Source organism: Penicillium vulpinum (assembly GCF_028829585.1).
Source record: "Penicillium vulpinum strain IBT 29486 chromosome Unknown utg000002l_segment0_segment0, whole genome shotgun sequence".
In the NCBI taxonomy this organism is placed as follows: Eukaryota; Fungi; Ascomycota; class Eurotiomycetes; order Eurotiales; family Aspergillaceae; genus Penicillium; species Penicillium vulpinum.
The window spans coordinates 832,394-858,433 of NW_026643242.1; the positions used below are offsets into that span (position 1 = coordinate 832,394).

Consider the following 26,040-nt stretch of genomic DNA (forward strand, 5'->3'; position numbering starts at 1 on the left):
GACGTAGTGCAGCGACGTGGTTGAACACCAAGCCAGCAGACAATTTTCCGACAGCGCCAAGGCAGCAATGTCTCACAGTCAAAGTAACCACATGTCTAACCGAGAAGACTTGTTTACCAGCGAGACTAGACCGACAGTTAGGGTCTTGTCGCCCAGACCAGAAGTCTTGGCCTCATGGCCCGCGGCCTACGCTGGGTATCTTGACACTTAACAGCGGCGAGAAAGGGTGCTCGAGCACAATCTGGCCCAATGGCTCATACGGACAAATTTCCGTCTCACATCCACATTGCTAATGAACAATGAGATTATTTTCAATCAAAACCCCAACAGCGCGGAACCAATTATGATTAGCCGTCAACGCATGGCCAGTTTGAGAACGATGGCAAGACACCTTTCCCTGCAGCTCCGGCATATACTGTTAACCCAGGAGACTCGACCAGGCATTCCCGTCTTCCTGTCGTGGCCGGGATGTTCCCGCCAGTGGCAATCAACCAGGGAATTGGTTGTCTCAGCCTCTCATCCGTTCGGCAGTCCCTGCCGTCGGGGTGCCAAGTAGGCCTGAGCCGCAAAGCCCATAAATGGGGGCCGAAGGCCGAACCAGCAGTGGGCTATGGGCTATGGTGGGCTATCTATAGGGGCCCATAATAGCCCATCAAAGCCCTCAGGGAGGTCTTGGCGCTTATAAACAGACGACTTGTAATCGTCGTATTCTGGCCTTCTTCTGATTCTCCAGAGTTTAAAATTCAGGAGATATATTTTAGAATTAGGTAGGAGTACTACCACTTTCTGGTAAACCTCTGTATTTTAAAAATGATCTAAATAACGCGTTTTCTTGAAAATTTGAACGTAATATCAAGATCTGACCTAATATTCATCATTTATAAATCAGAATAACAAAATATTACTTTAATATAAGGGCTAATTACAGGGCTTAAACATAGGGTAATTAATTTTTCAAAAAGTTTGTATTGTTTGGTGCCAATTAGGCTTAATGGGCCCCCATTAGCTTAGTGGGCCCGGCTTCAGGCACACAGCCCATTTGCGGGTTGGGTGGGGTTGGGCTATGGGCTTCGTGGGCTTTGCGGAGGTCTAGCACTGCCGAGTATGTTCTCCAACAGAAGAAAGCAAGAGGCCAACAAGTAGCCGAGAAGGAAAGCCCGGAGATTAGTTACTATAGTAGCTGCTTGCCAATGGCGCCATCGATACCACTGTCAGGGGGATGGACCAGGGGACTCCGGAGTCGGATGGAACCCTAGATAGACACAGCCTGGGATTCAGTTGAACTGGTTTTGCTTGGACCTTATAAAGAGCTTGTTCTGGCCTGTTGTTTGGAAATGAAAGCTATTCTGCAAGACTCTCTCGCTCGTACACGATGAGGGCATCCAGGCTGGTGCTGCTTTCGGCAGCCAGTGGTCTGGCCTCTGCCCTGTCGCAGTTCGAGCGCATCGATTTAAACAAAAACCCCTGCCCGAGCGCCTGTGACGCCATCGGGGATACCTCCAAGTGGTTTACCTACCACAGTGTGGACGAATTCACCGCCTGCAATGAGCCACTGTTGCTGAACTTCAACATCTACACCCCCATCGACGACGATTCAACCCACACCACGATCCGCGCCTGTACCTTGGGCAATGCAAAAAGTAAGGTCAATTTCCTTGCAGCCTCTGGCTACGTCGCCCCTGATGCCCTGGGTGAAACAAACTTTGGCCCGTTGTCGCTGCAACGACGCGATGACTCCGATATGACTGCAAATGAGGCTGCCTGTGGGGAAGGCCCTGCCATTGCATCCAGTGCCACGGCCTCCCGGACACCGTATGAGACCAGCCGCGATCCTCTCAGCAGCAAGGCTCCCGAAGACGTGGTTCTTGCTATAGAGGCCCTCCGACGAAGCCTCAAGGAGGAGACCGCGAGCTGCGGAAAGAAAATGGTCATGTTTGCGTATCTCCATGGCACGCTTGTCGGTCTCTATTCCGGATCCCAGGTCGATCTGATGCAGACCTCTGAGTCGATGCTGGACCAGCTGGTCGCCGCTCTGGAAGAACAAGACGCAGAGTCTGCCACCTCTAGAGAGGCATTTGACATATGTGCGGGTCACTGTACGGCCAGCCACATCTTCGGCGTCGTTGCGGACCCGGCTGGTGATTTCAACGCCGTCCAGCGCATTATGCAATCATGGAATGACGGCGAGGTTCTGTCCGCACGATCTGAAGCGAAAGCGAGAATTCAGTCCGTTGGCCTGCCTTCCCTCTGGATCTTTCCCAGCAACAATGAGACGGAGCCCCAGAGACGCAGCCATGTGCGAAACCTCAATCCCCGAGCAGAGTGCCGTAGTATCCGAGTCGAGGGCGGCGACACGTGTCCCTCGCTCGCAACGCGCTGTGGCATTGGACTTACGGCACTCAAGAGCTTCAACAAGGGGACGACAGACTTTTGCACCAACATCGAGCCCGGCCAGGCCGTGTGCTGCTCGTCCGGCACGCCGCCAGTCGTCGGGCCCGGTCCCAACCCCGATGGATCCTGCAAGTACCACGAGGTACAGCAGGACGAAATCTGCCAAACAATTGCCGCCAGCTACGAAATAACGACGGCGGATCTGTTTGACTTCAACAAGAAGACCTGGGGCTGGGATGGCTGCGACCTCCTGGTTGGTCTGCGGATCTGCGTTAGTGAAGGGTCCCCCCCATTGCCGGCATCAGTGTGGAACGCCGACTGTGGCCCAACGGTGCCGGGGACAGAGCCTCCCAAGAAAGGCGAGGAGCTCGCGGAGATGAACCCCTGTCCGCTGGACGTCTGCTGCAACATTTGGGGTAAGTGCGGCACAACAGTTGACTTCTGTATCCCCTCCGAGTCCACGACGGGCAACCCCGGCACGTCCGCCCCCGGTGAAAACGGGTGTATTGACAACTGCGGCATGAAGATGGTGAATAACGACGAGCCGCCGGACCAGTACCGAAAGGTTGGCTATTTCGAGGGCTGGAACTACAACCGTCCGTGCCTGAATATGCATGTCGATGACATCCCCGACGGCTACACGCACATCCACTTTGCCTTTGGCGAGTTCTCGTCTGACCTGAAAGTTATCATCAAAGATGACCATAAAGAGCAGTGGAAGGCCTTCCTCCACGCGGACCGGGACTACCGCAAGATCCTGTCCTTTGGCGGATGGGAATTCTCCAATGCCCCGGCCACCTCGGGCCTCTTCCGCCTGGCAGTGTCGCCGGGCAATAGGGAGACGTTTGCCGAGAATCTCGTCCAGTTTGCTCTAGACAACGACCTGGATGGACTGGACTTTGATTGGGAGTATCCGGGTGCCACAGACATTGAGGGATCGGAGCCTGGCCAAGAGGACGATGGCGAGAACTACCTCGAGTTTCTCAAGCTAGTGCGGGACAAGCTACCGGACGACAAGTCGGTTTCGATTGCCACAGCGGCCTCCTTCTGGTATCTCAAGGGTTTCCCCGTCAAGGATATGGCCCCGGTGGTAGACTATTTCATCCACATGGCTTATGATCTTCATGGTGAGTTTGCCACGTAAATCCCAAGTCACTCGACACTAGTACTAACTCACCTTGCAACACAGGCCAATGGGATGTGGGTAGGGAATGGTCTATGGATGGATGTCCAGCAGGAAACTGTCTCCGGTCTCATATCAACTCTACGCAGACGTACGACTCCCTCGCCATGATCACCAAGGCTGGCGTCCCATCGCACAAGATTGTCGTGGGCGTGACCAGCTACGGGAGATCGTTTAAAATGGCGGATGCGACTTGCCGCGGCCCACTGTGTACGTCTCTCCTTCCTTCTTGTCTCTTGAGATCTCTCCCGAGAGTGTATGGGATCTGACCCCTGGATAGGCACCTTCCTTGGCGAGAGGAATGATTCCCCTGCAAAGCACGGCCGGTGCACGGAGACCGGCGGCTACATCTCCAACTTCGAGATCAACGAGATTGTCGAGGAAGGTGGTGCCATCAAAAGCTGGTACGACGAGGACACGGATTCCGATTACCTGGTCTATGACTCCGTCGAATGGGTGGCGTATATGACCGACAAGACCAAAGACCGCCGGCGTGGCCAGTACAAGGGCCTCAACTGCGGTGGTACTACTGACTGGGCCATCGATCTCCAAGGCGTGAGTGTCCATCCCACTGATGCATCATTAACTGCCGCTAACCACCAGCGACTTTAGGAAGGACGGCGTGCGAACACCGGGGACGTCATCTATCTGGACCCTGTCGTCTACCAGGAGCCAGAGGCCTGGTGCGAACCCCCCTGCGTGCTCGTGTTCCCCCCGAGCCAGCTTCCTTCTCACACCACCATCGACCCGGGCACGTACGTCACGCCTCTTCTCTACGGCAAAACCGCTGAAACCACCAAGGACGGCGAGGTGATCACCGTCTTTGTAACGCAGACCACGACCGTTACCCTAGATCTTCCCCGAATCGTTACTGACGAGGTGTCGTACTCCAACGTCAACATTAGCCGGCATCAAGACACCAGTGAGCTCTGGGTCGGGGTCAGTATTCCTCTCGGACCTGTGACCGTGGGCCTGGACGATGGTGAAGGCGGCACAACCACACGAACTCTGAGCCTCCCTGCGTGGCCGGCTGTGACTCAGGGCCCACCGGCTCCTGGTGATGATGACGACGATGGTGAGGACGGCTGGGAATACCCCAATCCAACTGAGACCGCAGTTGAGCCAGAACCCACTACTACCGAGGTACTTGATTATTCCTGTTATAAGCTCCCCCTGACATATATTGTTGTATGACGTTGAAAGCGCTGATGCGATGCCCAAGATCATACAGCCCGACCCGACAGCCTTGCCGACTTGGCGAACATATCCCCCGTACATTGTCGAGCCCGTCGAAGACGACGGCGGCGGCAGCGACGACGGCGATGATGATGAGGACGGCGTGATCATTACGAGTTGCAAGCTATGGTTTTTCAATGTACATCCTGCATCCCTGTCATATGGCACTGTTTCCCCGCTAATGATGTCCAGATATGCCTTGGTGGGCGGTTCAAGTCGATCAAATGGACCCTCCCTCCCGGAGTCTACCCCCCGTGAGTTTTCTTCTTCCGTGGAGTCCACCGTGTATGCGATAGGAACTAACATGGTTTGATTCTCCCCGTCAGCGGTCCGCCGCCCCCAGATATTATCGGCCCCCCTGCAGACCCCAAGTTGACCGTCAAGGCGACGCTTCCCCCTTGGCCGCCACTCACGTAAGAAGCTGCCCTGCTTGTATAAATAAGGCCTTTTACTGACATGATTTGCCATCTGCAGCGTGGGCCGGGACAACAAGCTCACATACAGCGAGGAGCCACCCTGTCAGACCGAGTCGGCCGAGCTCTGCTCTACGACGGTCACGGCGTCGGAGACCCTGGTTGGAACCATCACGTCCACGGTCACTGCCACGTCGGCTGCCTGTGAAACCGTCTACGGCTGTTCCTTAACCGACTGGGAGTCGACCACGACGACTACAGCGCCAGTTTGCGAGCCCACGTCAAGGAGCGGCGAATATCAACCGCCTGCACAGGGGTGCCCGGCTCCGGCCATCGTCTACCCCAAGGATCCCGAGAACGTGGGCTCGATTCCGAGCCTGCTCCAGGGATATGACGACTACGTGGAGGTTGGACTGACTACAGAAAGCTGGGTTGCCTTCTACTGGATTCCCATGCTCGGTCAAGACACTATGGACGCTCTGCGACGGTCGGCACGTCTCCCCCTGCCCGTGATGGTGATGAATCGAGACTAACGGACCAGCGAAACAGCCCGACGTCGGGTACGCATACTACTACGAGGAGACCAACTACAACACTGGGTTCCCCTTTGAGCTGGAGGACACCCTCCACGACTGGGACCTCCCTCTCTCGCCCGAGGTGCAAGTCGACGATCGAATGCCGTCAGATGAGCTGCGAGCGACTTTGGATCTGGATCCTGGCTCCCTAAACGACACGCTCCGGCTGGAGATGCGGCATGACAAAAGACAGGCCGATGCCCGCGTGGCCCGAGATACCCCCTATTGGGCCGCCTCCCAAGTTTCCTTGCCCAAAGGCAGTGTCTGGGGCGCACCAGGCAGCGAGAGCTACTTCCCCCAAGCCGCCGATGGCAACAAATACCGGTACAACTACGACTCGGCGTCGCCGGCGGATACCTATGTGTACATGCTGCACGACAAAGGCATCTGGAATACGCACCCTGTTCGTGCCCCGTCTGGCGATCCGGTCTGTCGGCTAACATTGAATTGTAGGAGTTTGCGGGTCGGAGTATTGAGTACCTGGACCCGACGCACGACTTCGGGCCTGACTCGCCCCCCAGTACGGATCATAAACATGGATCGGGGGTGGCCGCCATGGTGGTCGGGAATCAGCTGGGCCTGTGTCCAGCGTGCACCTTGGTCGTGGTCACCACCCCGCGGCCCGTCTCGCAGGCGCAAGACTGGCCGCAACTTCCCTTCGAAAAGATCATTGCGCAAATTCTAGACGTCGTGGATGATGTCAAAAGCAAGAACCGGCAGGGGAAAGCGGCCATCAACATGAGTTTTTCTTACAAACTAACCAATCGCCTGCCGCCGATGTTCTTCATCTGGTTCCGTGAGTCGCAGCCCCTTCCATCCGATATCCCCCTAGCATGATGATGCTAACCCACGGCGGTCGACTCCAGGGTGGCTCCTTCAGAAGCTGGACGAGGAAAACGTCGTCATCGTTGTGTCGGCCAACAACCATGCGCGTGAAGAGGGCGTCGATGTGCAAAGATATCCGGCCAAGTTCGCGGACCCCAACGATCAGTACGGCGGCTTTCCCAACATGATCGTGGTCGCGTCCGCCAACGCCAAAACCCAGCGGGCGGTTTCCTCCAACTACTCCCCGTGGGTCACGACGTTTGCGCCTGGAGACGGCATCCACTGCCCCGCCGCCCCCGGCTCGAGCGACCCCATGCGAGTGTGCAAGGGCACTTCCTTTGGTATGTCCCTTGGAGCCACCGATCATGCATCTGATAGAATGACTGACATACTCTCTGCAGCCGCCCCCCAGGTCGCGGCCCTGGCCAATTACTTCCGCACCGTGCCTTCGCGTTGGCAGTCGCAGCTGGACAAGCCCAGCAACGTGAAGAAGCTCATCCAGCTCTTTGCGCGCCGGTTCGCCGTCAACACGCCCGTCGATCCCGCCGGGCGGCGGCCGATCATCTGGAACGGCCAGGTGGGCGAGCACAGCTGTCTCCACGACTACGGGTCGGAGGACGACTGGGCCAAGGTGTGCCCAACCATCCAGGACAATCTCGAAGACGAGCCCCTCAACCCGGGCGAGGCCGTGGAGCCTTGCACCGCCGGCGCCAGCAGCAATCCCGCGCGACGGCAATCCGGCGGCGGGGGGAGCTGCCCCTATATCCCCGGGGATCGAGGGCCCGGCAAGAACGTCAACTGGGACCAGGGCCCGTCCGGACCCGAATGTACCAGCGATGACCACTGCGGCGGAGAGCTGTGTAAGGGATACTACTGTGACCCCGACCCGGAGATCCCCCATCCCCCGGATTACTATGACCCCAAGGACCCGGACAACCCCCATGGGCAGCCCGCAGCGCCTCCTCCGAAGCCCTCGTCCACCACGACCAGCACCGCCCCAACACAGACAGCAGGGCCCCCCGAAGGAACATTCCCAATGGACTTCTGTATCGGCTCCTCCGTGACACCCACCGGGCAATATCCCGTCTACGCCTATAGCGCCTATGGTGCGAGTATGTGGCCTTCTATCCCCTCCTCCGATCCCATTAATATATTCAAGACAGACGAGCTAACCCTCCCCCCTCCAGTGGCGCCCTGCAACGGTATCTTCATTGTCGATGGCAATATCGGCTCCTCTCCAGATATCTGCGAAGCGCCCAACACCAACTTCTCGATCGATCAATGCGGCACCGACCTGACCTTTATCAACGAGGGTCCGGAGCTCATTTCCGGATGCGGCTTCCAACTCGAAATCGCGGGCAAGAAGTATACCCCACGCAAGCTGGACCCCTTGGATGAGAATAACCCGTGTTCGGGCCGCTGTGACCTGGCGTCGATTACGGGGCTGCTGTTGTATGAGGATTTACCTATGCCTGATTGTGATCTATCGAAGAGATGGTTGGGGAAGAGGAATTAGTGGGATGGATGGGGACGGAGTGGATGAGATATATAGATAGATAGATAACTATATATGTATAATTTTAGCACAGTTGTGATTAGTCATTCAATATATTTTTAGTATTAAAACTGTGTCACAGTTTACCACCTCTATGTTCTTCGTAGAATACCTCGCCCAGCATCACGCTTCGTCGTCGCTTGCGTGAATCTTGAGCAACATACTTCTCAACTAAATGACTTACCTGAGGGCGCTAAGGTGTCACTTACTTTAGATTATTAGACAAGCCCGTTCCAGCAAGCATTCATGGCAATTACAGCCTATTTCATCGACAGTGATTGGAACTATCGAGAACTCCTTGGGTTTGAGCCATTGCATGGTCCCCATTCAGGGAGTAACCTGAGCGACGTATTACTTGACTTATTACAAGAGCGCCAACTCGTGGATCGAATATTTACGGTGACCACAAATAATGCAACTAATAATGATACTTTGATTCGGGACCTACAGGGCGTACTTGCTACAGGCGCAATCAACTCCCGTGACTCTATTATCCGTGTCCCTTGCATGGCTCATGTCAGATAAGGTCCATCCATCACATAGAAGAGCCGTACGGGCTGATTGCTCATGCTTGCGTAATGCCCATATGCTGTCCTATACCAGAACAAATATGTCTCCTCGATTGTCGATCGAGGCTTCGAAAGAAACGCGTTGGGAGAGCTGTGCTCCACCAGTCTCCGGCGATGAAAAGAGGGATCGATTCTCGAATTCCTGGATCATTTGTTGTGGGGTAGCCGCAATGGCTTGCGGTAGTCCTTGATATTACCTTGGCCAAGGTATGGCCAAGGCGAACCCCTCCTTTGCTTCCGACCGGGCCACTGGACTGACACCGATTCTCGTTCTTCTCCCCCCAGTGACTCGAGGAATACTATGCCGTGGGAATACAAGTCTCTCTACTCCAGGACTCCTCGCTCGTTCCTCTTCGCCGTCGTCGCCAATGTCGGCCCCGGCGGCGCCAGCCGCTCCCTGGCCGTGGCCTACCGCCAGCACCACGACGAATACAATAGCGAAGAGGCATCAGGCGCACGAGTGCACCATCTGGTGACCGACACCCTTGCGCTCATCGAAATCTTCTCGGATCCCGCGAACCGCGCGCCGCTGGAGGCAGAGAGGGCGCTTGCGGAGGACTGGTATCGTCGGTCTCCCCATGAGCCGCCGGTTCATGAGCGGCCCAGCATCCCCGACACCGCGCAGCCCCCGTATATGCCCTGTTTCGAGCGTCGGGTGCCAGTGCAACAACAGCCCCCGCTGCCGTGGCGGGGTGATACGCTCAGCCAGTTTCCCTTCGTGGCGACCTGTGTTTTGCTGGCATTGTTGCGCGACGATCGCGCTGCTGATGCCACCCGCCTCGGCGACGTCCAGTTCCAGCCGCTATCGACCGTCTTCCGGGCGGACTGCACGGAATATGGCCTGGTCGTCCTCGACATCTCCGACCTCGACCGCGGTGTCCAGTACGGCATTGCTGCCTTCCCTATACACTACATGGCCACGGTTTGGGACCTCGACGAGAACATGGACTGGGATCCGGTCGAAGACGACCAGCCGGAAAAGGTGGATATCGTACTTGTGAGCCCGCGGCCTCGAGTGCCTTTGTCAATTGCGCAGTGGGTCAGGAAATATTACAGCTGGTCGGGTCTGGAAGACCACCCTGGTATCCTCCGACTGGAGGAGAGGCCGCTGGCGGATGCGGCAGCCTTGGATTGTACGTCTGTTCACGCAAATGGGATCCGGAAGGTTTTGCAGGTGCTGACGAGGAATGGTAGATATCTGGCCACCGGAGCTGGAGGATCCGCCTCCAACATCGTCAAAATGTATTCTCTCGCGCATGTTGGAACATCGATAGATGACTCGCGCTGTTCTAGCTGCACCTATATTGACTACATTTGCTAACCTGTCTACAGACTTCCGACCTTCAACAATGGCCACCCAAATCGAGGCCAGATCCACCCTCCGATTCCCGTCTGATATTGTAGGCCACCCCATGGTAGACGAACCGCCGCGAGATAGGTCTATAGACGATGCAAAGGATGATGGATCAACCACCAGCGCCTCGAGCGTGACCACATCAAACGAGCCGCCGCAGAATGTCCCCGTGGGCATAGATCGCACAATCGATGACCTGCTGGTTCTCACCCAGGAGCCCGTCTCCCCTCCCCGCGAGAAACAAGCGCTCGCTTACCTGCAGATGCTGGTCCCGTTCCGCGAGAAGCTGCGGCAGCGACTCGAAGAGTTACCTGACAGCCTCGGCCCCTCCACAATCTCCAGCTATATCCTCCGCGTGGCATACACGGAACACAGCCACCTCAACTGGGTGGTGTTTAGGAGCCTGCCGCCTCGTGTGATTGCGGCCGTGGTTGTATCGGATGAGCTTCGGGGTGCGTCTGCGCTTAGCCTCTGTGTCGATACGTGGGCCGGAGATAGGGAAGAGGGAGCGTCAGAGCTGGTTGACCTCGCCGCGGCCCTAGCACAATCCACCCAGCTACAACAGCTCTACTTCTTACAGCGACCGGACTGGACCCCCAGCGATATCTCGGCTCGTTTCTGCTCGCGGCTTCTGCGGCTGTGGGGGCGGGTATCAGGAGGAGAAGACTGGGAGTGGCTCAGGCCTAAAACTATCCATTCGACCTCGGCCTTCTTGACCGGCTTACGCAGCCGCAAGTTCCTCACATCACCCTCGATAATAGCTTCGGGATCCAGCTTCCCCTCGGCCGCCCCAGTCTTCCCTATGATTCATCTATTCACGTTCCTCGGTCCCCAGCGCGACGATATCCCGGACGCAGCTGCAGACCACCTCGTCCCCCCTGCTCGTCCCGGGTACAGCGCCTACTACTCTATAGACAATACCGGGTTCACCGCCGAGAACTTCGCCGTCCGATTCTTGGACTACCTCCGGGCGTTGGGTCCGTATTCGGATCTCGACAAGGCCATCTTACGAATAGCATATCATGGGGCTTTCCCGTCGCTCGCGTCCACGGCCGACGACAGCGAGCAACACCGCCGCCAGCACGACTGGTCGCCGCCCCGGAGACCGCCGCCACCATCGCCGCTCCGGCCATCGCTAGATCCATTGGGCGTGAGACCTATTCCCGCCGGATTCTTCGACGACAAGCTCGCACCTGACGACCTGTCCCGAGTCCGACTTGGGGCTATCCCCCCCGGGAGCTGGGTGGTTCTTGTGGATCGACGGGTCCGGAGGGGCCGGGCTAGCGACGACACCACCTTCTTACGATACTCTTTCCTGAGAGTCCGGCAATCCGGTGCTGAACTCGCGCCCGAGCAGCAATCTCGCGCTGTCGAGATGGTCGGCGGGCTGACCGACTTCCTGCGCGAAACCGTGCCAGGGACTGATCTTGCCGCGTGGGAGACACGGGTCGAGCAGGTCGAGAGTGATTTGGTTTCGGAGTTCACGAGGTCGAACCCACCCAGCACCCCATCCTCGCCGGATTTAACGACGATGATGGAACGGGCGGACGAGTCGTTCAGGCTTTTGGCCGAGGCTTCCACGGGGATGAGCGCATCCACCCCCCCGCCAGATATGGATCGTCCCACGTGGGAGAAACAGATGCAGGAGGTATACAGGAAGCTGGCTTCGTATCAACCTCCGACAAACCCACTCAGCGCCCTGCCCGAGAGCGATGTTCCCGATGGAGAAGAACAGGTCGTGGAGTGCTGCGTTGACGTCAGTGTCATGGCCGAGAGTCAGGCCTCCACTTTGCTAGGCCAATTAGTGTGAGAGTATGCCATTGGATCTCTATAGCACGCTGGCTGCAAGAACTATGGTGCAGGTAGGTAGCTTTCTATTTGCGCTCGTGGGTCCGATGAGTACTTCTTACCCAGGCAAAACCGTTGTAGATGTATCGTAGGAAGGCACTGTGTTATCTTGTATTCCGTTACCCTCTTCCTGTACATGGTTTTCTAAACACATTCTACATATATATATCACACCAAACAGCAGCATCCTTGCTGCGAAACGGAACAAATCCTTTCATTTCGGAATAACGATGCAATATACATAAGAATCCACGACAATTATGAAGATAAAACCACTAACCACAACGAACCCGAAATGATAATCGCATGACCACTAACCCAAAACATCTAGTCGTATACGAGCGAACCACAGATCTACGGTTCCGAGATACCGGTATATCTCCATTATTCCATATATGGACCATACTTTACCTGTAGTAATAATCGAATGAATTTACCCGACATTCCAAGATTGCCTGTCGAGGGAAAGTGGGATTTCAGCCGTGTTTTTGTGTCAATATACAAATATGGCATATATAGAAGCTTTGGGAATACTGAATAAAAAGAACTCAAATATTGATTAGAAACTTATAGGAAACTAACAAGAGCATACTCGGAATCCATGTTTGGAAGTAATGACATAGGGAGAGATGGTATAGGCAACAACGCATGGCTAATATGATTTTACTCCAGCAAGCTTCAGTACCAGCTCCGTTTCAATCAGATATTCAAAGGGTTGGTCCCTAACTATGTAGCTTTAATGATATGTATCCCGACCGAGATAAGTCGAGAGAAACTCAGCTCATGCAAGAGCAGTTATGCACACTCCGCATAATATTGACCGGCTAGCTTGACGGCTACTGGCTGGTTCTCTTGCCCATCCAATCTGACTTTCTATACGGAGTACTTGGAGCGATACCTCGATGTTATCTTTCTAAGCAAACCTTTCCAGCTTTTGGTTTCATGAGTTTGTGATAAGAATCCAATACTGCAGCAATCTATTTGATAACTCTTGAAAGCGCACCACGCTATGGCAGTAATTGATTCCTCTAGAACAGCTCTATCAACGAGTTCACAACGAAGACACAAACTCGGAGCCACTCAATGCGTCAAGTTTTATTGCAAGGTTTATTGTGCCGAGAATTTGCTAGAAATCCCATCTTGGTCTCATTGCTCCGTGGATAGCTTTCTCCTTCTTACTAGCCCTGATTATGGGCTGCCTACTATTACAACAAAATTCCTCCATATGTCTAGCTAAATCTGTGGTATCCTTCCGAAACCCAATATTACGGCATTTCATCTCCTGAGATTGATGATGTCTGGGCTCATTTAAGCGAGGTAGGCCCCTTCTTGGATACTTCAGAGCCCATTCGACACCAAGGTAACCATTCCAACTTACACAATGGCGGAATTTTATAGGCAAGTTACTAATAATGACCAATGAAGAAGCAGCACCACACACATCAGAGCTTAACAAGGCACCCCATTTGGATTATTACCACTTTGAGAAAGCCCTCTAAACCAGCTATATTCCCCTATGTTCCTAATCTAATATTTCCTCTTTATTAGGCCTGACATGTTCCATTCCATCCACTGCCTTAACACAATCCGAATGAAACTCGATATGGTGGATTATTATTCAACATACTCACCATCACGACGAGCTGGAGAAAGCCATCAGAAACTCCACAAAGTTTTCTGATAATTGGTTTCTGATAATTGGAATCTAATCTACCGTGGTCATTGTCTAGATCAGCTGTGGCAAGCTGTTCAATGATATGGAGACCTATCGTCGGTTCCTATGTATGTATCATTACAGCAATGACATAGTTGGGCTTGGAGTTGGCCAAGTTCATACGTGCCGCCATTGGGAGCCTATAAGAGAGTGGATGGATATTCGTGGGGCGAGTCAGCGCCAAAAGACCGAATGATATACTATTTTGCCATGGAAATAATAAATACTTATGCTCTTGTTTCGTTCTGTTCTGCCGATTGAGCTCTTCTGGGCTTAATTTTTAGCAGTCAAGTGGCTAAGAAGTGCAAGTAGAGCCCTGCATGTCTAGTACTTCCCTCGGAGAAGTACAAGAAACGATATCAGATTGAAACCATCAGACAGAAATAATAACATTTATAGTCATATAATATCGTGCAGAACCAGTTGTAGTTGCTATTTATGCCTAAACATTAGAAGCTTGGATCCCAAGGCCAGGCCAGGCCCGGGAGGTCCGCTGTAGACATTACATAAGCAAACTCATTGTTCGCGTGGGGAGGTCAATTGCTATCACCTCCCCGGCTTTGACCATTGCCACCTTTAAAATCTTCCGCTCATCGCCTCACCTCTTTCTCCCTCTCTCATTACCTATTTCTCAACAACTCATTGTGCTCTACCTTTCCTATAGCTAAGTTGCATCTTTGTGCTGCTTGATCTCGTTTCGCGCTCCGCAAGTCAATCCGTTTCAGCTACTCACCCGCTGAACACTATCCGAGATGTCGTTGTGCCAGAACCGTCTTCAAGAAGAGCGGTAAGCATTTTTTTTTATCCTGTGGACTCCGCGACTTTGCGCGTAACTTGCGCCGCACCCTTTTTCCTCCCACTGACTCCATGATTTCCCTAGAAAGCAATGGCGTCGCGATCACCCATTTGGCTTTGTCGCAAAGCCAAAGCGTACCCCACAGGGTGGCCTGGATCTGAAGAACTGGGAATGTGCCATTCCAGGGAAGGCCAACACTCTCTGGGAAGGTGGTCTTTTCAAAATCGACTTGATTTTCCCCGATGGTGAGTGGCGCGATACATCTCTGACCACTGAAATCCTTGTACTAATCTATATTCTTTCACGCTTCTAGAATATCCCACCAAGCCTCCCAAATGTACGTATCTCATTTGCAATATACTAGTGTGCCAGCTCATCGGAAGAGAGCTTCTGCTGGGAGCTATCACTATGGTCTCTTGTGGCAATCTCATACTAATATAATGACGGGTTAGGCAAATTCACGCCAGCACTATTCCACCCTAATGTCTATCCTTCCGGGACAGTTTGCCTGTCAATTCTAAATGAGGAGGAGGGTTGGCGACCTGCCATCACTATTAAGCAGCTCTTGCTTGGCATCCAGGATCTTTTGGATGACCCGAACCCTGAGTCACCTGCACAGGCTGAGGCCTACAACCTTTTCAAGAAGGATCGTCCTTCTTACGAGCGCAGAGTTCGCATGGTTGTCAAGGAAAACCAGCCCAATTAGGAAATCAGTCCAATCAGACTTTGAGATACCAAAGCGTAAACAGCGATGGCGCTGCATGGGTCATTTACTTCTTCTTTTTCTTTCAGCATGGGATACCGGACTTATGTGGGAAGACTATGCATTTATTGTTTAACGAAGTGGGCAAATTTTGCTTTTCTATCGCGAGCATGGCGTTGCTACATATCCCAATGGATGGCGTTTTCTGGGCTTAGGTCATTCAGATACAATGATACTACATACATGCTCCCTATTGGGATGCTTAGGTCTGCCATGTATTGAGTACAGAACGACTCTCGCAGAAGAAATTCGATATCGTACTTATTTGCTCTTGTGCATAGGTAAAATTACCTGGGCAGCTAGCACAACATCCATGAATATCTGCGTTGATGGAATGAGCCCATGGATGGTAGGTGTCTTGGGAAGCTGTATTGACTTGCATTTCTAATTAACAAGACGCCAACGTATCTACTTAATGAACCAAGAACCCAATCGGCAAACCTTTCTTCATTTGGAATCCCAAAATTGTGGGACTGTGTACTGAACACTGTGTCATATCTACCAATTCGGCTATAGCTAGCTCAAGGCACCACCATAGGCTGAATATATTCGATCTCGGGATATTCCAGAGTCAAATCAGCAACAAATCGGCGGTGTTTGAGCTCTTCCACCATTTATTGAATTGTACGGAGTAAAGGAACCCAAGATGATACCGCCCCACTTTGGTTTTGAGGCCCAAAATGCAAAGCTAGAAAAGACTTATGTATTTAGTAGTTTCTTATACATTCAAAATCATCACTATATCACCGATACAATCCTCGTAGATGTCACATAGGTCTTCATGGTCTCAATATTGAGGCGGGTACGATCTCGCCTTTATTAAGTCCGCACTTTCTCCCTAACACCGACTTTCCCAACTGTATTTATAATAAAAGAAGTCATCTTAAACATTTCATGCTGATGGGAGTAAAATCATACAACGAAGAAGCTTTTCCTGAATGGGACTACACACCGGTTTATTTTCTTTCTCAAGCAGCATAGTGTGATAATCTTCACAGGGGACCATGTGTCAATCCAGATGTATCTTTAGGATCGCAAGACCGTCAGACTAGGAGTAAACTTGAAGAAGGCTTATGTTGCAGCTTGTTCGATACCTTGAATCCGCAGTGGGTAAGTGAGCTTACATCATTCATTATCCTCATCATTTCCACACACGTATGACAATAAATAAGATAAATATTGCCCTTGTGGTACTTTCAATGTCTCCCGACAACAATTGGGACGAAAATGGAAAGATAGAACTAGTAATCAGGAGTAAATGGTTGGATGAATGGTTGCCATACACTTCGTCAAGGAGGGGCTTGGCTAGGGCTAGTATAGTTCACCCGTGGACATGGTGGGGGTATACTAATCACGTGATATTGAATCAGATCACTCTTCAGGGATCCCCTGTCAGACTTGAGATGGACTAATAATAATCTAAGGATATGACCCGATAAAAAAGAACCCGCTAATCTAACTACGTATCTAGCCAAAATAAAATCCCAAAGCTGTAGAAGCTAACTGGCCCAATAGTCCAGGGCTGTTATCTTATCGGTGACTCAAAGACTTGCCGACATCGCCCCCTGCCCCGCCGAGAGAGGGCACCGGGGCAAATTTGAAAAAATCGGCCTAAGGTTCCCCATATAACCGGACGATTAGTCAATTGCCCTTCTTCCCGACTCTCTCCTCTTGAATTGATCTTCATCTCTACCCACAGTCACCAATTGCCCATCATGTGTGGAATTTTCGCGTGCCACCAGTGCGTCATATACCCTAACTCACCGCGCATGCATGTCAATTCGGGAAATATTAACCAGCGTACAGTCACCCCGATGTGCAAAAGTTCAAGCCTACGGCTTTGCGCATGGCCAAGGCGTGAGTATCTCCAATTGCCTCCCTAATTGCTTCCTCAATTGCTGCAATATGCAATCTTCAATTCGCAATTCGCAATCTATAGAATTCTTACTGACTTGTGTCTTGATCATAGTGTGCGCCATCGCGGTCCCGATTGGAGTGAGTCACAACTCGAGTTGCAACATTGCGCATTATATGTAGGGACAATAGGGTTAACAAAGGTTCTCCAACAGGTGGAAACTTCTGCGCCGAGAGCACTAGTGAGTTGATACGCAATAATTCCGGTGTCGACGTGGTCCGCTAACTTGTGATTCATAGTCCTGGCGCACGAGCGTCTGAGCATCGTCGGTGTTGGTACGTGGCCCCTATGAACGGTCAAAAATATGGAAATCGACTTTTTAACAATGTCTTCTTAGACTCCGGTGCCCAGCCCCTCGTCAACGAGGATAGCACCCTCGCTCTTGCCGTCAACGGTGAGATCTACAACCACCGCCTCATCCGCAAGAACCTTCACCACAAGTACAACTTCAAGACGCACTCTGATTGCGAAGTTATCATCCCCTTGGTATGTCGGGCCAAATATAACGGAATTGGGGTTAGAGCTGGAATGCTGATATATACTAGTATGAGGAGTACGGCCTCGATGCCCCCAAGCACCTTGACGGCATGTTCTCTTGGGTTCTTTGGGATAAGAAGCAGGATCGCGTTGTTGCTGCTCGCGACCCTATTGGTATCACCAGCTTCTACCTCGGTCGGTCCTCAACTACTCCTGGCGCCGTCTACTTTGCCTCTGAGCTTAAGTGCCTGCACCCCGTCTGTGACGACATCATTGCCTTCCCCCCCGGCCACATCTATGATTCCAAGACCGACACCCTGACCCGCTACTTCGAGCCCAAGTGGTGGAACCCCGCCAACGTCCCCTCGACCCCGGTTGACTACAAGGTCATCCGCCACAGTCTCGAGAAGGCTGTCCGCAAGCGTCTGATGGCCGAGGTGCCCTACGGTGTTTTGTTGTCTGGTGGTCTGGACTCCAGCTTGGTCGCATCTATCGCCCAGCGTGAGACGCTTCGCATGGCTGAAGCTTCCCGCAACGCGCCTGCGACCGGAAATGTGGATGCTGAGTTGGTTGGCATTGATGACGACAACGAGTTGTCCACCGTCACCACCTTCCAGCAGCTGCACTCATTCTCCATCGGTCTCCCCGGTGCCCCCGATACCGCTGCTGCCATTGAGGTCGCCAAGTTCCTCGGCACCAAGCACCACCCCTTCACCTTCACTGTCAAGGACGGCCTTGATGCCCTTTCTGACGTGATCTACCACCTCGAGACCTACGATGTCACCACCATCCGTGCCTCTACTCCCATGTACCTGCTCTCCCGCAAGATCAAGGCTATGGGTGTCAAGATGGTTCTGAGTGGCGAGGGTTCCGATGAGATCTTCGGTGGCTACCTCTACTTCCACGCTGCCCCCAACCGTGAGGAGCTCCACAAGGAGACCGTCCGCCGTGTCAAGAACTTGCACTTGGCTGACTGCCTCCGTGCCAACAAGTCCACCTCCGCATGGGGTCTTGAGGCCCGTGTTCCTTTCCTCGACAAGGAGTTCCTTGAGACCTGCATGGGTGTTGACCCCCAGGACAAGATGATCACCCCGGAGCGTATCGAGAAGCACATGCTGCGCAAGGCCTTCGACACTACCGATGAGCCTGAGACCGCTGCTTACTTGCCTGACAAGATCCTCTGGCGCCAGAAGGAGCAGTTCAGCGACGGCGTTGGCTACAGCTGGATTGACGGCCTGAAGGATGAGGCTGAGCGCCAGGTCACCGACGAGATGATGAAGAACCCTAAGGCTGAATGGGGTACTGATGTTCCCGATACCAAGGAGGCGTATGTTTCCCACTTTTTCCATTTTGTTTCACTGTTGAAAAACTAACTTTGGGATATAGATACTGGTACCGTACCATGTTCGATGAGCACTTCCCTGCCCACTGTGCCGGCACTGTCGAGCGCTGGACCCCAACCTGGTCCAAGCAGACCGACCCCAGTGGAAGGTAAGCTATTGTTTTTCCAATCCCTCATTTAATTGATTTCTCTAACCATCCTTTACAGAGCCATCGCCATCCACAACCAGAAGTATGACAAGTCGGAGTAAAAAAGTCTAAGAACATAAATAAAAGGATCTGAACTTTTCTGATTTAGCATTTTATTTGGGGGATATAGCACCGGATTAGATTGTATATACCCTTTTGGTATATGTCGGTATAATGTTATGATCTCAATATTTTCAATGCTTCTTTTGGATGTATATTTTCTTTAAAACACGTGATCTTGCCCAAACATTACCGGCGGGCTTTCCCGGCAGCCGGGCAGCCGCCAATCACCGCCCTCCCACTAACCCGTGCTAAGCCCCTAGGTTCCCCCAACATCCATCATCACAACTCTTCTTCCCTTCCTCTTTCTTCATCTCTTCATAGAAACCACCTTTTCCTCACTCCATCTCTAATTAGATTTCTCTCGCCAATATGTCTGCCCCTGCTGCTTTCTCCGATATCGCCAAGGCGACCAACGATGTACGTATAAAAAAATGTTGGGGATAAAACTCAGAACATTGGCTAATACATCTAAATAGCTCCTGAACAAGGATTTCTACCACTCCGCTGCCGGTTTGTTTATCCACAGCATTACCCCACTTATTGAAGCTTCAATGCCTGATTAGAAGTCCTTTTTAGCCAACCTTGAGGTTAAGTCCAAGGCCCCCAACGGTGTCACCTTCACCGTTAAGGGCAAGTCTGCCCATGAGGGCCCCATTGCTGGCCAGGTATGTTGAATATCCTCTCCAAATTAATTACGAAAATTGCTAACTGGTGCACTTATAGCTCGAGGCCAAATACGTTGATGCCCCCACTGGTAAACGCCCCCTCCACAAAAAACCTCCCGATCCCGGCGCGCACAAAGCGCATCTTATGCCGTTGATGTTTGGATGCGGTATTCCAATAGCGCGCCGGGTGAACATATTTATATCTTCGGATGCCACGGTGCATAGGATTAGGCTAATATGCTCACCCCGACCAGGCCTCACCCTCACCCAGGCTTGGACCACTGCCAACGCTCTCGACACCAAGCTTGAGCTCGATAACAACATCGCCAAGGGCCTCAAGGCTGAGATCCTGACCCAGTACCAGCCCGCTAAGCAGTCCAAGGGTGCTAAGCTCAACCTGTACTTCAAGCAGCCCAACCTGAACGCCCGTGCCTTCTTCGATCTCCTGAACGGCCCCACCGCCAACTTCGACGCTGTCCTCGGCCACGAGGGTTTCCTCGTCGGTGCTGAGGGTGGTTACGACGTCAACAAGGCCGCCATCACCAAGTACTCCGCTGCCGTCGGCTACAGCGTTGCCCAGTACTCCGCTGCCATCACCGCCAGCAACAACCTGTCCCTCTTCGCCGCCAGCTACTACCACCGCGTTAACGCTCAGGTCGAGGCCGGTGCTAAGGCTTCTTGGGACTCCACCTCCGGCAACGCCGTCGGCCTCGAGGTCGCCAGCAAGTACCGCCTGGACCCCTCTTCTTTCGCCAAGGTTCGTTTTACACGTGTTTAGGGTGCTTATATGGCTATTGTGGATCACAACTAATCGCGCAATTTTCTCGCAATATAGGCCAAGATCAACGACCGTGGTATTGCCGCTCTGGCTTACAACGTCCTGCTCCGCCCTGGTGTTACCCTCGGCCTCGGTGCCTCCTTCGATACCCAGAACCTGAACCAGGCTGCCCACAAGGTCGGCGCCAGCTTCACCTTCGAGGCTTAAGCGTCTATACCTTTAGTCTTCCAGGAACCTGATAGATGACCTACCATCTTTTGGGAAAATTTTTGTAAACTTCATTCACTATTTCACTCGTCTTGGATTCACCAGAACGATGATTGTGATGGCGGGGGTTTCATCCAGATAATAACCATGTGTGTTGTCGTAGATCTTTCTGCTCGATCACCATTTTGTATATCAAATCCAACTGTTTCCTTTGTTGATCAATTCGATCGATCTATACGATCTAGAGCACCACGCGGTGCGCTCGTAGCAAAACGCTGAAATAATATATGAGTACATCAACCAGCAATGTATTCTAACTTGAAGTATGTATATACATACAGAAAACTATATCTATCCAATGATGTATGTTCTAAATGATGTAAAAACTTGTCCGTCAAGAAGACAGAGCCTCCCTCTGCTTCTTTTTCTTCCCCCCATCAGCAACTTTAGGAGCCGGCCGACAAAGATCGACCACAACCAGCATAACAATCAAACATCCAGAACAAAGAATGAACCTTGAAAACGTCTGATCGATCCTAGGATCAGGAGCATCCCTATCCTCATCAAGCCTCCTAGTCTCCATCCTCCTCTCCCTCCTCCTCCTATCCTCTGCCGCCTGTGTTCGGAAATGGCTCCGAGCATTAAAATGATTCAACGGATTCCGATGAATAAACCCCTCCCAATCCTCAGGATCAGCACGTTTCGCCCCGGCACCAGCCCCAGCCCCAGCTCCGAACCCCGTTTCAGCACCAGCGCTACCAGCGGTCCACCCCTGAGCCTGTCTCCCCGTATTACCATACCCACCATGCTCGTAGAAACTAGGCGGAGCACCCTGGAATGCGGTGCGCCGCTTGCTCAGCCCGCTGGCGGGTCGCGAGCCAGCATAGCTGCTGTGGCTGCCCATCGGGTGTTGGTGGCTGTGGCTTTGTGCTGGGGAGGCGTGCTGCGGAGTGTGGAAGCCGTGGTCGCGGTCGTAGTTTGCGCGTTTTGCGACATTGCCGAGGACGTTGTAGGCGGCGGAAATGCGGGCGAAGCGTTGGCTTGCGTCTGGATCTGCGCGGTTGCGGTCTGGGTGGTGGCGCATTGAGAGGGCGTAGAACTGTCTGACAATTGGGTAAGTATTAGGGATATATGTGGGATTGGAGATGGAGGGGTCTTAGGTTTGGGTGGGTGTACTTTTTGATTTCCGCTGCTGATGCGGTTATGGGGACGTCGAGGATTTCATAGAAGTTTTGTTCGCGGGCGCGGGCTATATTGCTAGTTGAGAAGAAGGGTGTAGTTGGCCTTGGAAATTGCTGCGGTCGTCGGCGTGGGTGTAATTGTGGTCGGAGGGGTTGGGTTGAGATGCTCGAGTAGGTTGAAGGGGGGGGGAGAGAGGGTCGTGCGCGGAGATAGGAGGATTGCTGTTACTCGAGGTGTAGGCATTGTCATGTATTTAGAGGGTGTGACATGGAAATAAATTGAACATAAGAGTCCGGGTAGGGGGCGAGAGGAGGGGAGTGGTGGAAGAGGAAGAAAGGAAGAAGCGGGAGAAGGGACATCGGAGGTGAACATCGGAGTGGCGTCACTGCGGTTCGAAGTTGATTTGAGTATTCACATCTTTACCACGTATGTTGTACTACTTTGCTTGTATGTTTGACAAAAAAAGGTAATATATATTCTATTTCTTCTGTTTATCCCTCGAAATAACACATTCATCAGAATTTACCCTCAGTAGCTGGTCGCAATTCCCACTTGGGCATAGCTCTAGCTGATGATCAGATTAGATAAGAGATTCAAGCCCTAATTAGTTATACCATTTCTGGCATCAACTGCTTGATCCAATGAAAACACTACTTGGCCAGCTTGAGATACCTAAGGATCCACATCTTGTGAAGCTATTGTCTCTGCTGTTCCAGAGATTGTCGATGCTCTTCATGAGCCCGAACTCGGTGATATAGCTCTCATTGTAGCTGGTGGAATCGTTGATGGGAGAGTGTGCGGTAATATTTTGCTGGGGCTCCAGGGTGGCTATTGAGGCCCGATCCCTCAGCGCCAAGAAGGCCTCCATTCCTGCATCTCACTGAGATGCACTCTTTGAGGCATTTGATAGGTCACGCAACGGCTAGATCGAGAATTCTTGATGAGATCTGAGGACCTAGTTTCTAGTCGAAAATCTACGATATTCGTGCCTCAGGAATAGTAAGTATGAGCAGTACCAATTTGAAATTGATGTTAAGGAGATATGGGCTTGGCTTCTGGGGCCATCGATGGTCAAGCTCCCCCACGGTCATGCACAATTGCTTGCTCTTGAAACCCTAATTGGTTCGAAAGAATACATACCTACTTGGGCGCTTCAAAAGTCTTACTCGGTATGTTATTCACACTTCTCAAGTCCCAACGCTATAGAACTAACTCGCTATCTTATATATTACAATAATAATTTGAAGTATGATATGTATCCCGTATATGGAACAAAGAAGCCCAACAGCGCTGCGCGACGGCGTGCGGCTCCTATGTTCTTGTGCCTTTGTGCATACTCCGCTATTATTATCGCTTTATTCTACTTGCTATCACTTTTTACACATAAATAGACAACAAAATACCTAGCAGCTACATCTGCCCTAAACATAAAACACCAAGTCTTCTTTCACATATAAAGCCATTGATATACTTAGGGATGAAAGAGCTACCTAGACAACGACGCGCTGACTTGAAACACAGGCTTTATCTAACAGCTTACACCATATAATAAGGCTAGGAGAGTCTATATAAGTATTCTCATACCCAGCCACCTAAATTGAGATATGAGTAGCTGCCTGCCATCTGGGCTTAACCTAGCTGGGTAATAAAAGACTAAACTAGTTCCTTGTTCTGTCCCCAAAACAATTTGTCGACAATTGAACCACATCATAAACATGATAACTCTTCGGAGGCTCACTGTGTTTGCAGCCATAGGATTGCATCCCCATTGTTGTATCCATGTACGGAGTAGATAGGCTCAGATAGTATCTCGTCATTTCACAATCCCGCTTCTCCTTTCTCTGTCTCATATCCTCGATTTCATCCCGGTTTCCATCATGCTACGAGGCTATCAAAATAATTTTCCTCTAGTTCAGAATTAGTACGATCACTGATATTTTCTTTTGTTTTATTCCATTCCTTTACTTCGTGGTTTGGAGAATACATTTATTTCGTTCTAGACAATAGCAACGTACTTCACCAGCCTAGCTCCCTGTCAATCAGGTGCATTACGGCCATCTCGGCGGGCCATACCTGAACAAACTCCTGGACTCGCCAGGACCAGTCTTCATCCCATTGGAAATGAAGGGGGAAGGATGCACAAAAAAATTCCCAGAAATCAGGAAACCAACCGGCATTCTCCCAATCAACTAGTACGACGTCAAATGATCGCTCATCATTTAGATGACTCGTGTTCTCCACCACCATAATGTTCTTTTGCTGAACGTCCCCATGCGTTAAGGTGGGCCGGTGACCTTGAAGGACGCGAGGGAGATATTTTTCGTAAAAGCGAGCCTTATAATCTGGGTGATTATTGCGGTCGACTAAGGCTCTGTAATTACCGACAAGGCCTGCAACGAAGGTAGGTTCGTCGGAGAAAGGCCCTAGAAATTTATTATCGCCATGCTGGCTATAGAATAGGTAGTGATGTACGCCGCCCCCGTCCATGCCTCCAAAAAAGTTGGGCCATGGACACTCGACCTTTCGCATTGCGTCAAATATTATTTGAAGTTTTGCGACAATATCATCCTTCTCAGACTGTGCCAGTGATGACCAAATAGAATCCAGTGACACCCCGGGAACGCGTTGCATAATTAAAAAAAGTTGTTTGGAGTCACGATACATCGCGTACAGTCGAGGGGCCGGAACTTCTGGGACATATCGTTCAAGGTAAACCAAAGCCTGGCCTTCCCAGTCATTTACATAACTTCCATATTTTGCAACGACATTCTCGCTCACTGCCACAACCTTGGTGCCGTGAGTTTCGAATAAAACATTGGTGCAAGCGCGGATCTCATCTGCTTTGGGTAGTGTAGGCAGAGGCTGGGAGTTCTGGAAGGGAAGAGCTACTGGTTCCCACATCGTGAATAAAGCAGGAGTCGACGGAAGTAATATTGAAATATGGATGTTGAATGGAAGGGAAGTGAGCTGTGAAGGAAGATGTCAGAAGTTCAGAACCTTCCAAAGTTGGAAGGCAACCCCCAGATCTCGGACCACCAGTGCCGATTTTCCGGCTATGTGATAGTTCCCACCGCAGGGTCTATATGGAGTACAAATTGTCTTACTTGAGAAGGCGTGAGGACGTTAGCGACGGTGTATAATTTTATTACTGGCATGTAGATAATAATGTTGGTTTTGAAAGAGACTGATTGGATATACCTCTAGAAGTAACTTTACAGTGGTTCTTCCAAAAGCGCTACTCCGTAGTCAGGTGCAGAATAGAAGGTGGTAAAAGTGGAAAAGGTGAGCGGTTAATCGGCGGCTCGCTGTCTGAAGTTACAGGGGGGAAAGTAGGGCGCTGGCATTTTCGGCGTTGATTTCACAACTCCCTATTAGCACTCCGCAAAGCCCACAAATGGGCCCGAACCCCAGGCCCATAGCCCAACCAGCAGTGGGCTATAGGCTCAACCTCCGAAGCCCAACCCAACCCACAGCCCATTCGTGGGGGCCCTTCAGGCCCCCGTTATAGCCCATTCAGGGGGTTTAACTAGGAACTTATACTCACTGTATTCTAACCCTTCTACTAATTGTAAAGACTTTAAATTTGGAATATATAATTTCAATCACTATATCAATATATCAATATATTATAAAAATTCATCTAATATCAGATGTATATTTTAAATATATATAAGAAGTACCACCACTTTCTTAGTGAACCTCTACGATTTATAACTTTTCTAAATAGTGCATTTTCTCGCGTTCTTAAACGTGACTAATATGCTTAGCTATTAACTTATAAGATATAAATTATACCAATAAAAGATTACACCTAAATAAAGGCGAGAAACGGGGTCTATACATAGAGTAATTAAAAAAAGAGGACGCTTAAAATAGCGTCAAACCTAGCCCTTTTCGGCGCCCAATCTACCGTTACCTAGCGTTGTGGTGTAAACTTTGCACCAATAATCATGCTAGAGGATCCTTTGCACGGCCAAAGAAGGCTCCTTCTTTCCCCAATA

At 51.5% G+C, this 26,040-nt stretch overlaps 7 protein-coding genes across 7 annotated transcripts; 5 read left to right on the top strand and 2 right to left on the bottom strand.

The window, feature by feature from the left end:
* Window positions 1-1,372: 1,372 nt before the first annotated feature.
* Window positions 1,373-8,139, top strand: N7479_003399 (uncharacterized protein; the record flags this gene model as incomplete). The annotated part of the gene is made up of 12 exons (XM_057251096.1): window positions 1,373-3,518; window positions 3,581-3,784; window positions 3,855-4,129; window positions 4,187-4,717; window positions 4,797-4,949; window positions 5,003-5,064; window positions 5,137-5,223; window positions 5,285-5,682; window positions 5,765-6,201; window positions 6,252-6,594; window positions 6,665-6,964; window positions 7,025-8,139. 12 exons carry the CDS (start codon window positions 1,373-1,375, stop codon window positions 8,137-8,139), a joined length of 6,051 nt encoding a protein of 2,016 aa, XP_057110421.1.
* A 909-nt stretch (window positions 8,140-9,048) lies between these two features.
* Window positions 9,049-11,911, top strand: N7479_003400 (uncharacterized protein; the record flags this gene model as incomplete). The annotated part of the gene is made up of 2 exons (XM_057251097.1): window positions 9,049-9,880; window positions 10,080-11,911. The coding sequence occupies 2 exons, from the start codon at window positions 9,049-9,051 to the stop codon at window positions 11,909-11,911; spliced, it is 2,664 nt and encodes an 887-aa protein (XP_057110422.1).
* Window positions 11,912-14,415: 2,504 nt separating this feature from the next.
* Window positions 14,416-15,165, top strand: N7479_003401 (E2 SUMO-conjugating protein UBC9; the record flags this gene model as incomplete). The annotated part of the gene is made up of 4 exons (XM_057251098.1): window positions 14,416-14,450; window positions 14,544-14,704; window positions 14,773-14,796; window positions 14,912-15,165. The coding sequence occupies 4 exons, from the start codon at window positions 14,416-14,418 to the stop codon at window positions 15,163-15,165; spliced, it is 474 nt and encodes a 157-aa protein (XP_057110423.1).
* A 1,772-nt stretch (window positions 15,166-16,937) lies between these two features.
* Window positions 16,938-19,206, top strand: N7479_003402 (asparagine synthetase B; the record flags this gene model as incomplete). Its single annotated transcript, XM_057251099.1, has 9 exons — window positions 16,938-16,963; window positions 17,029-17,079; window positions 17,192-17,217; window positions 17,292-17,318; window positions 17,377-17,412; window positions 17,475-17,623; window positions 17,683-18,941; window positions 19,001-19,105; window positions 19,164-19,206. The coding sequence occupies 9 exons, from the start codon at window positions 16,938-16,940 to the stop codon at window positions 19,204-19,206; spliced, it is 1,722 nt and encodes a 573-aa protein (XP_057110424.1).
* Window positions 19,207-19,576: 370 nt separating this feature from the next.
* Window positions 19,577-20,857, top strand: N7479_003403 (porin; the record flags this gene model as incomplete). The annotated part of the gene is made up of 6 exons (XM_057251100.1): window positions 19,577-19,624; window positions 19,684-19,717; window positions 19,784-19,872; window positions 19,931-19,961; window positions 20,127-20,629; window positions 20,708-20,857. The coding sequence occupies 6 exons, from the start codon at window positions 19,577-19,579 to the stop codon at window positions 20,855-20,857; spliced, it is 855 nt and encodes a 284-aa protein (XP_057110425.1).
* Window positions 20,858-21,251: 394 nt separating this feature from the next.
* N7479_003404 (uncharacterized protein) lies at window positions 21,252-21,941 on the bottom strand (the record flags this gene model as incomplete). Its single annotated transcript, XM_057251101.1, has 1 exon — window positions 21,252-21,941. One exon carries the CDS (start codon window positions 21,939-21,941, stop codon window positions 21,252-21,254), a length of 690 nt encoding a protein of 229 aa, XP_057110426.1.
* Window positions 21,942-24,055: 2,114 nt separating this feature from the next.
* On the bottom strand, window positions 24,056-24,940 carry N7479_003405 (uncharacterized protein; the record flags this gene model as incomplete). The annotated part of the gene is made up of 1 exon (XM_057251102.1): window positions 24,056-24,940. The coding sequence occupies one exon, from the start codon at window positions 24,938-24,940 to the stop codon at window positions 24,056-24,058; it is 885 nt and encodes a 294-aa protein (XP_057110427.1).
* Between the last annotated feature and the right edge of the window lie 1,100 nt (window positions 24,941-26,040).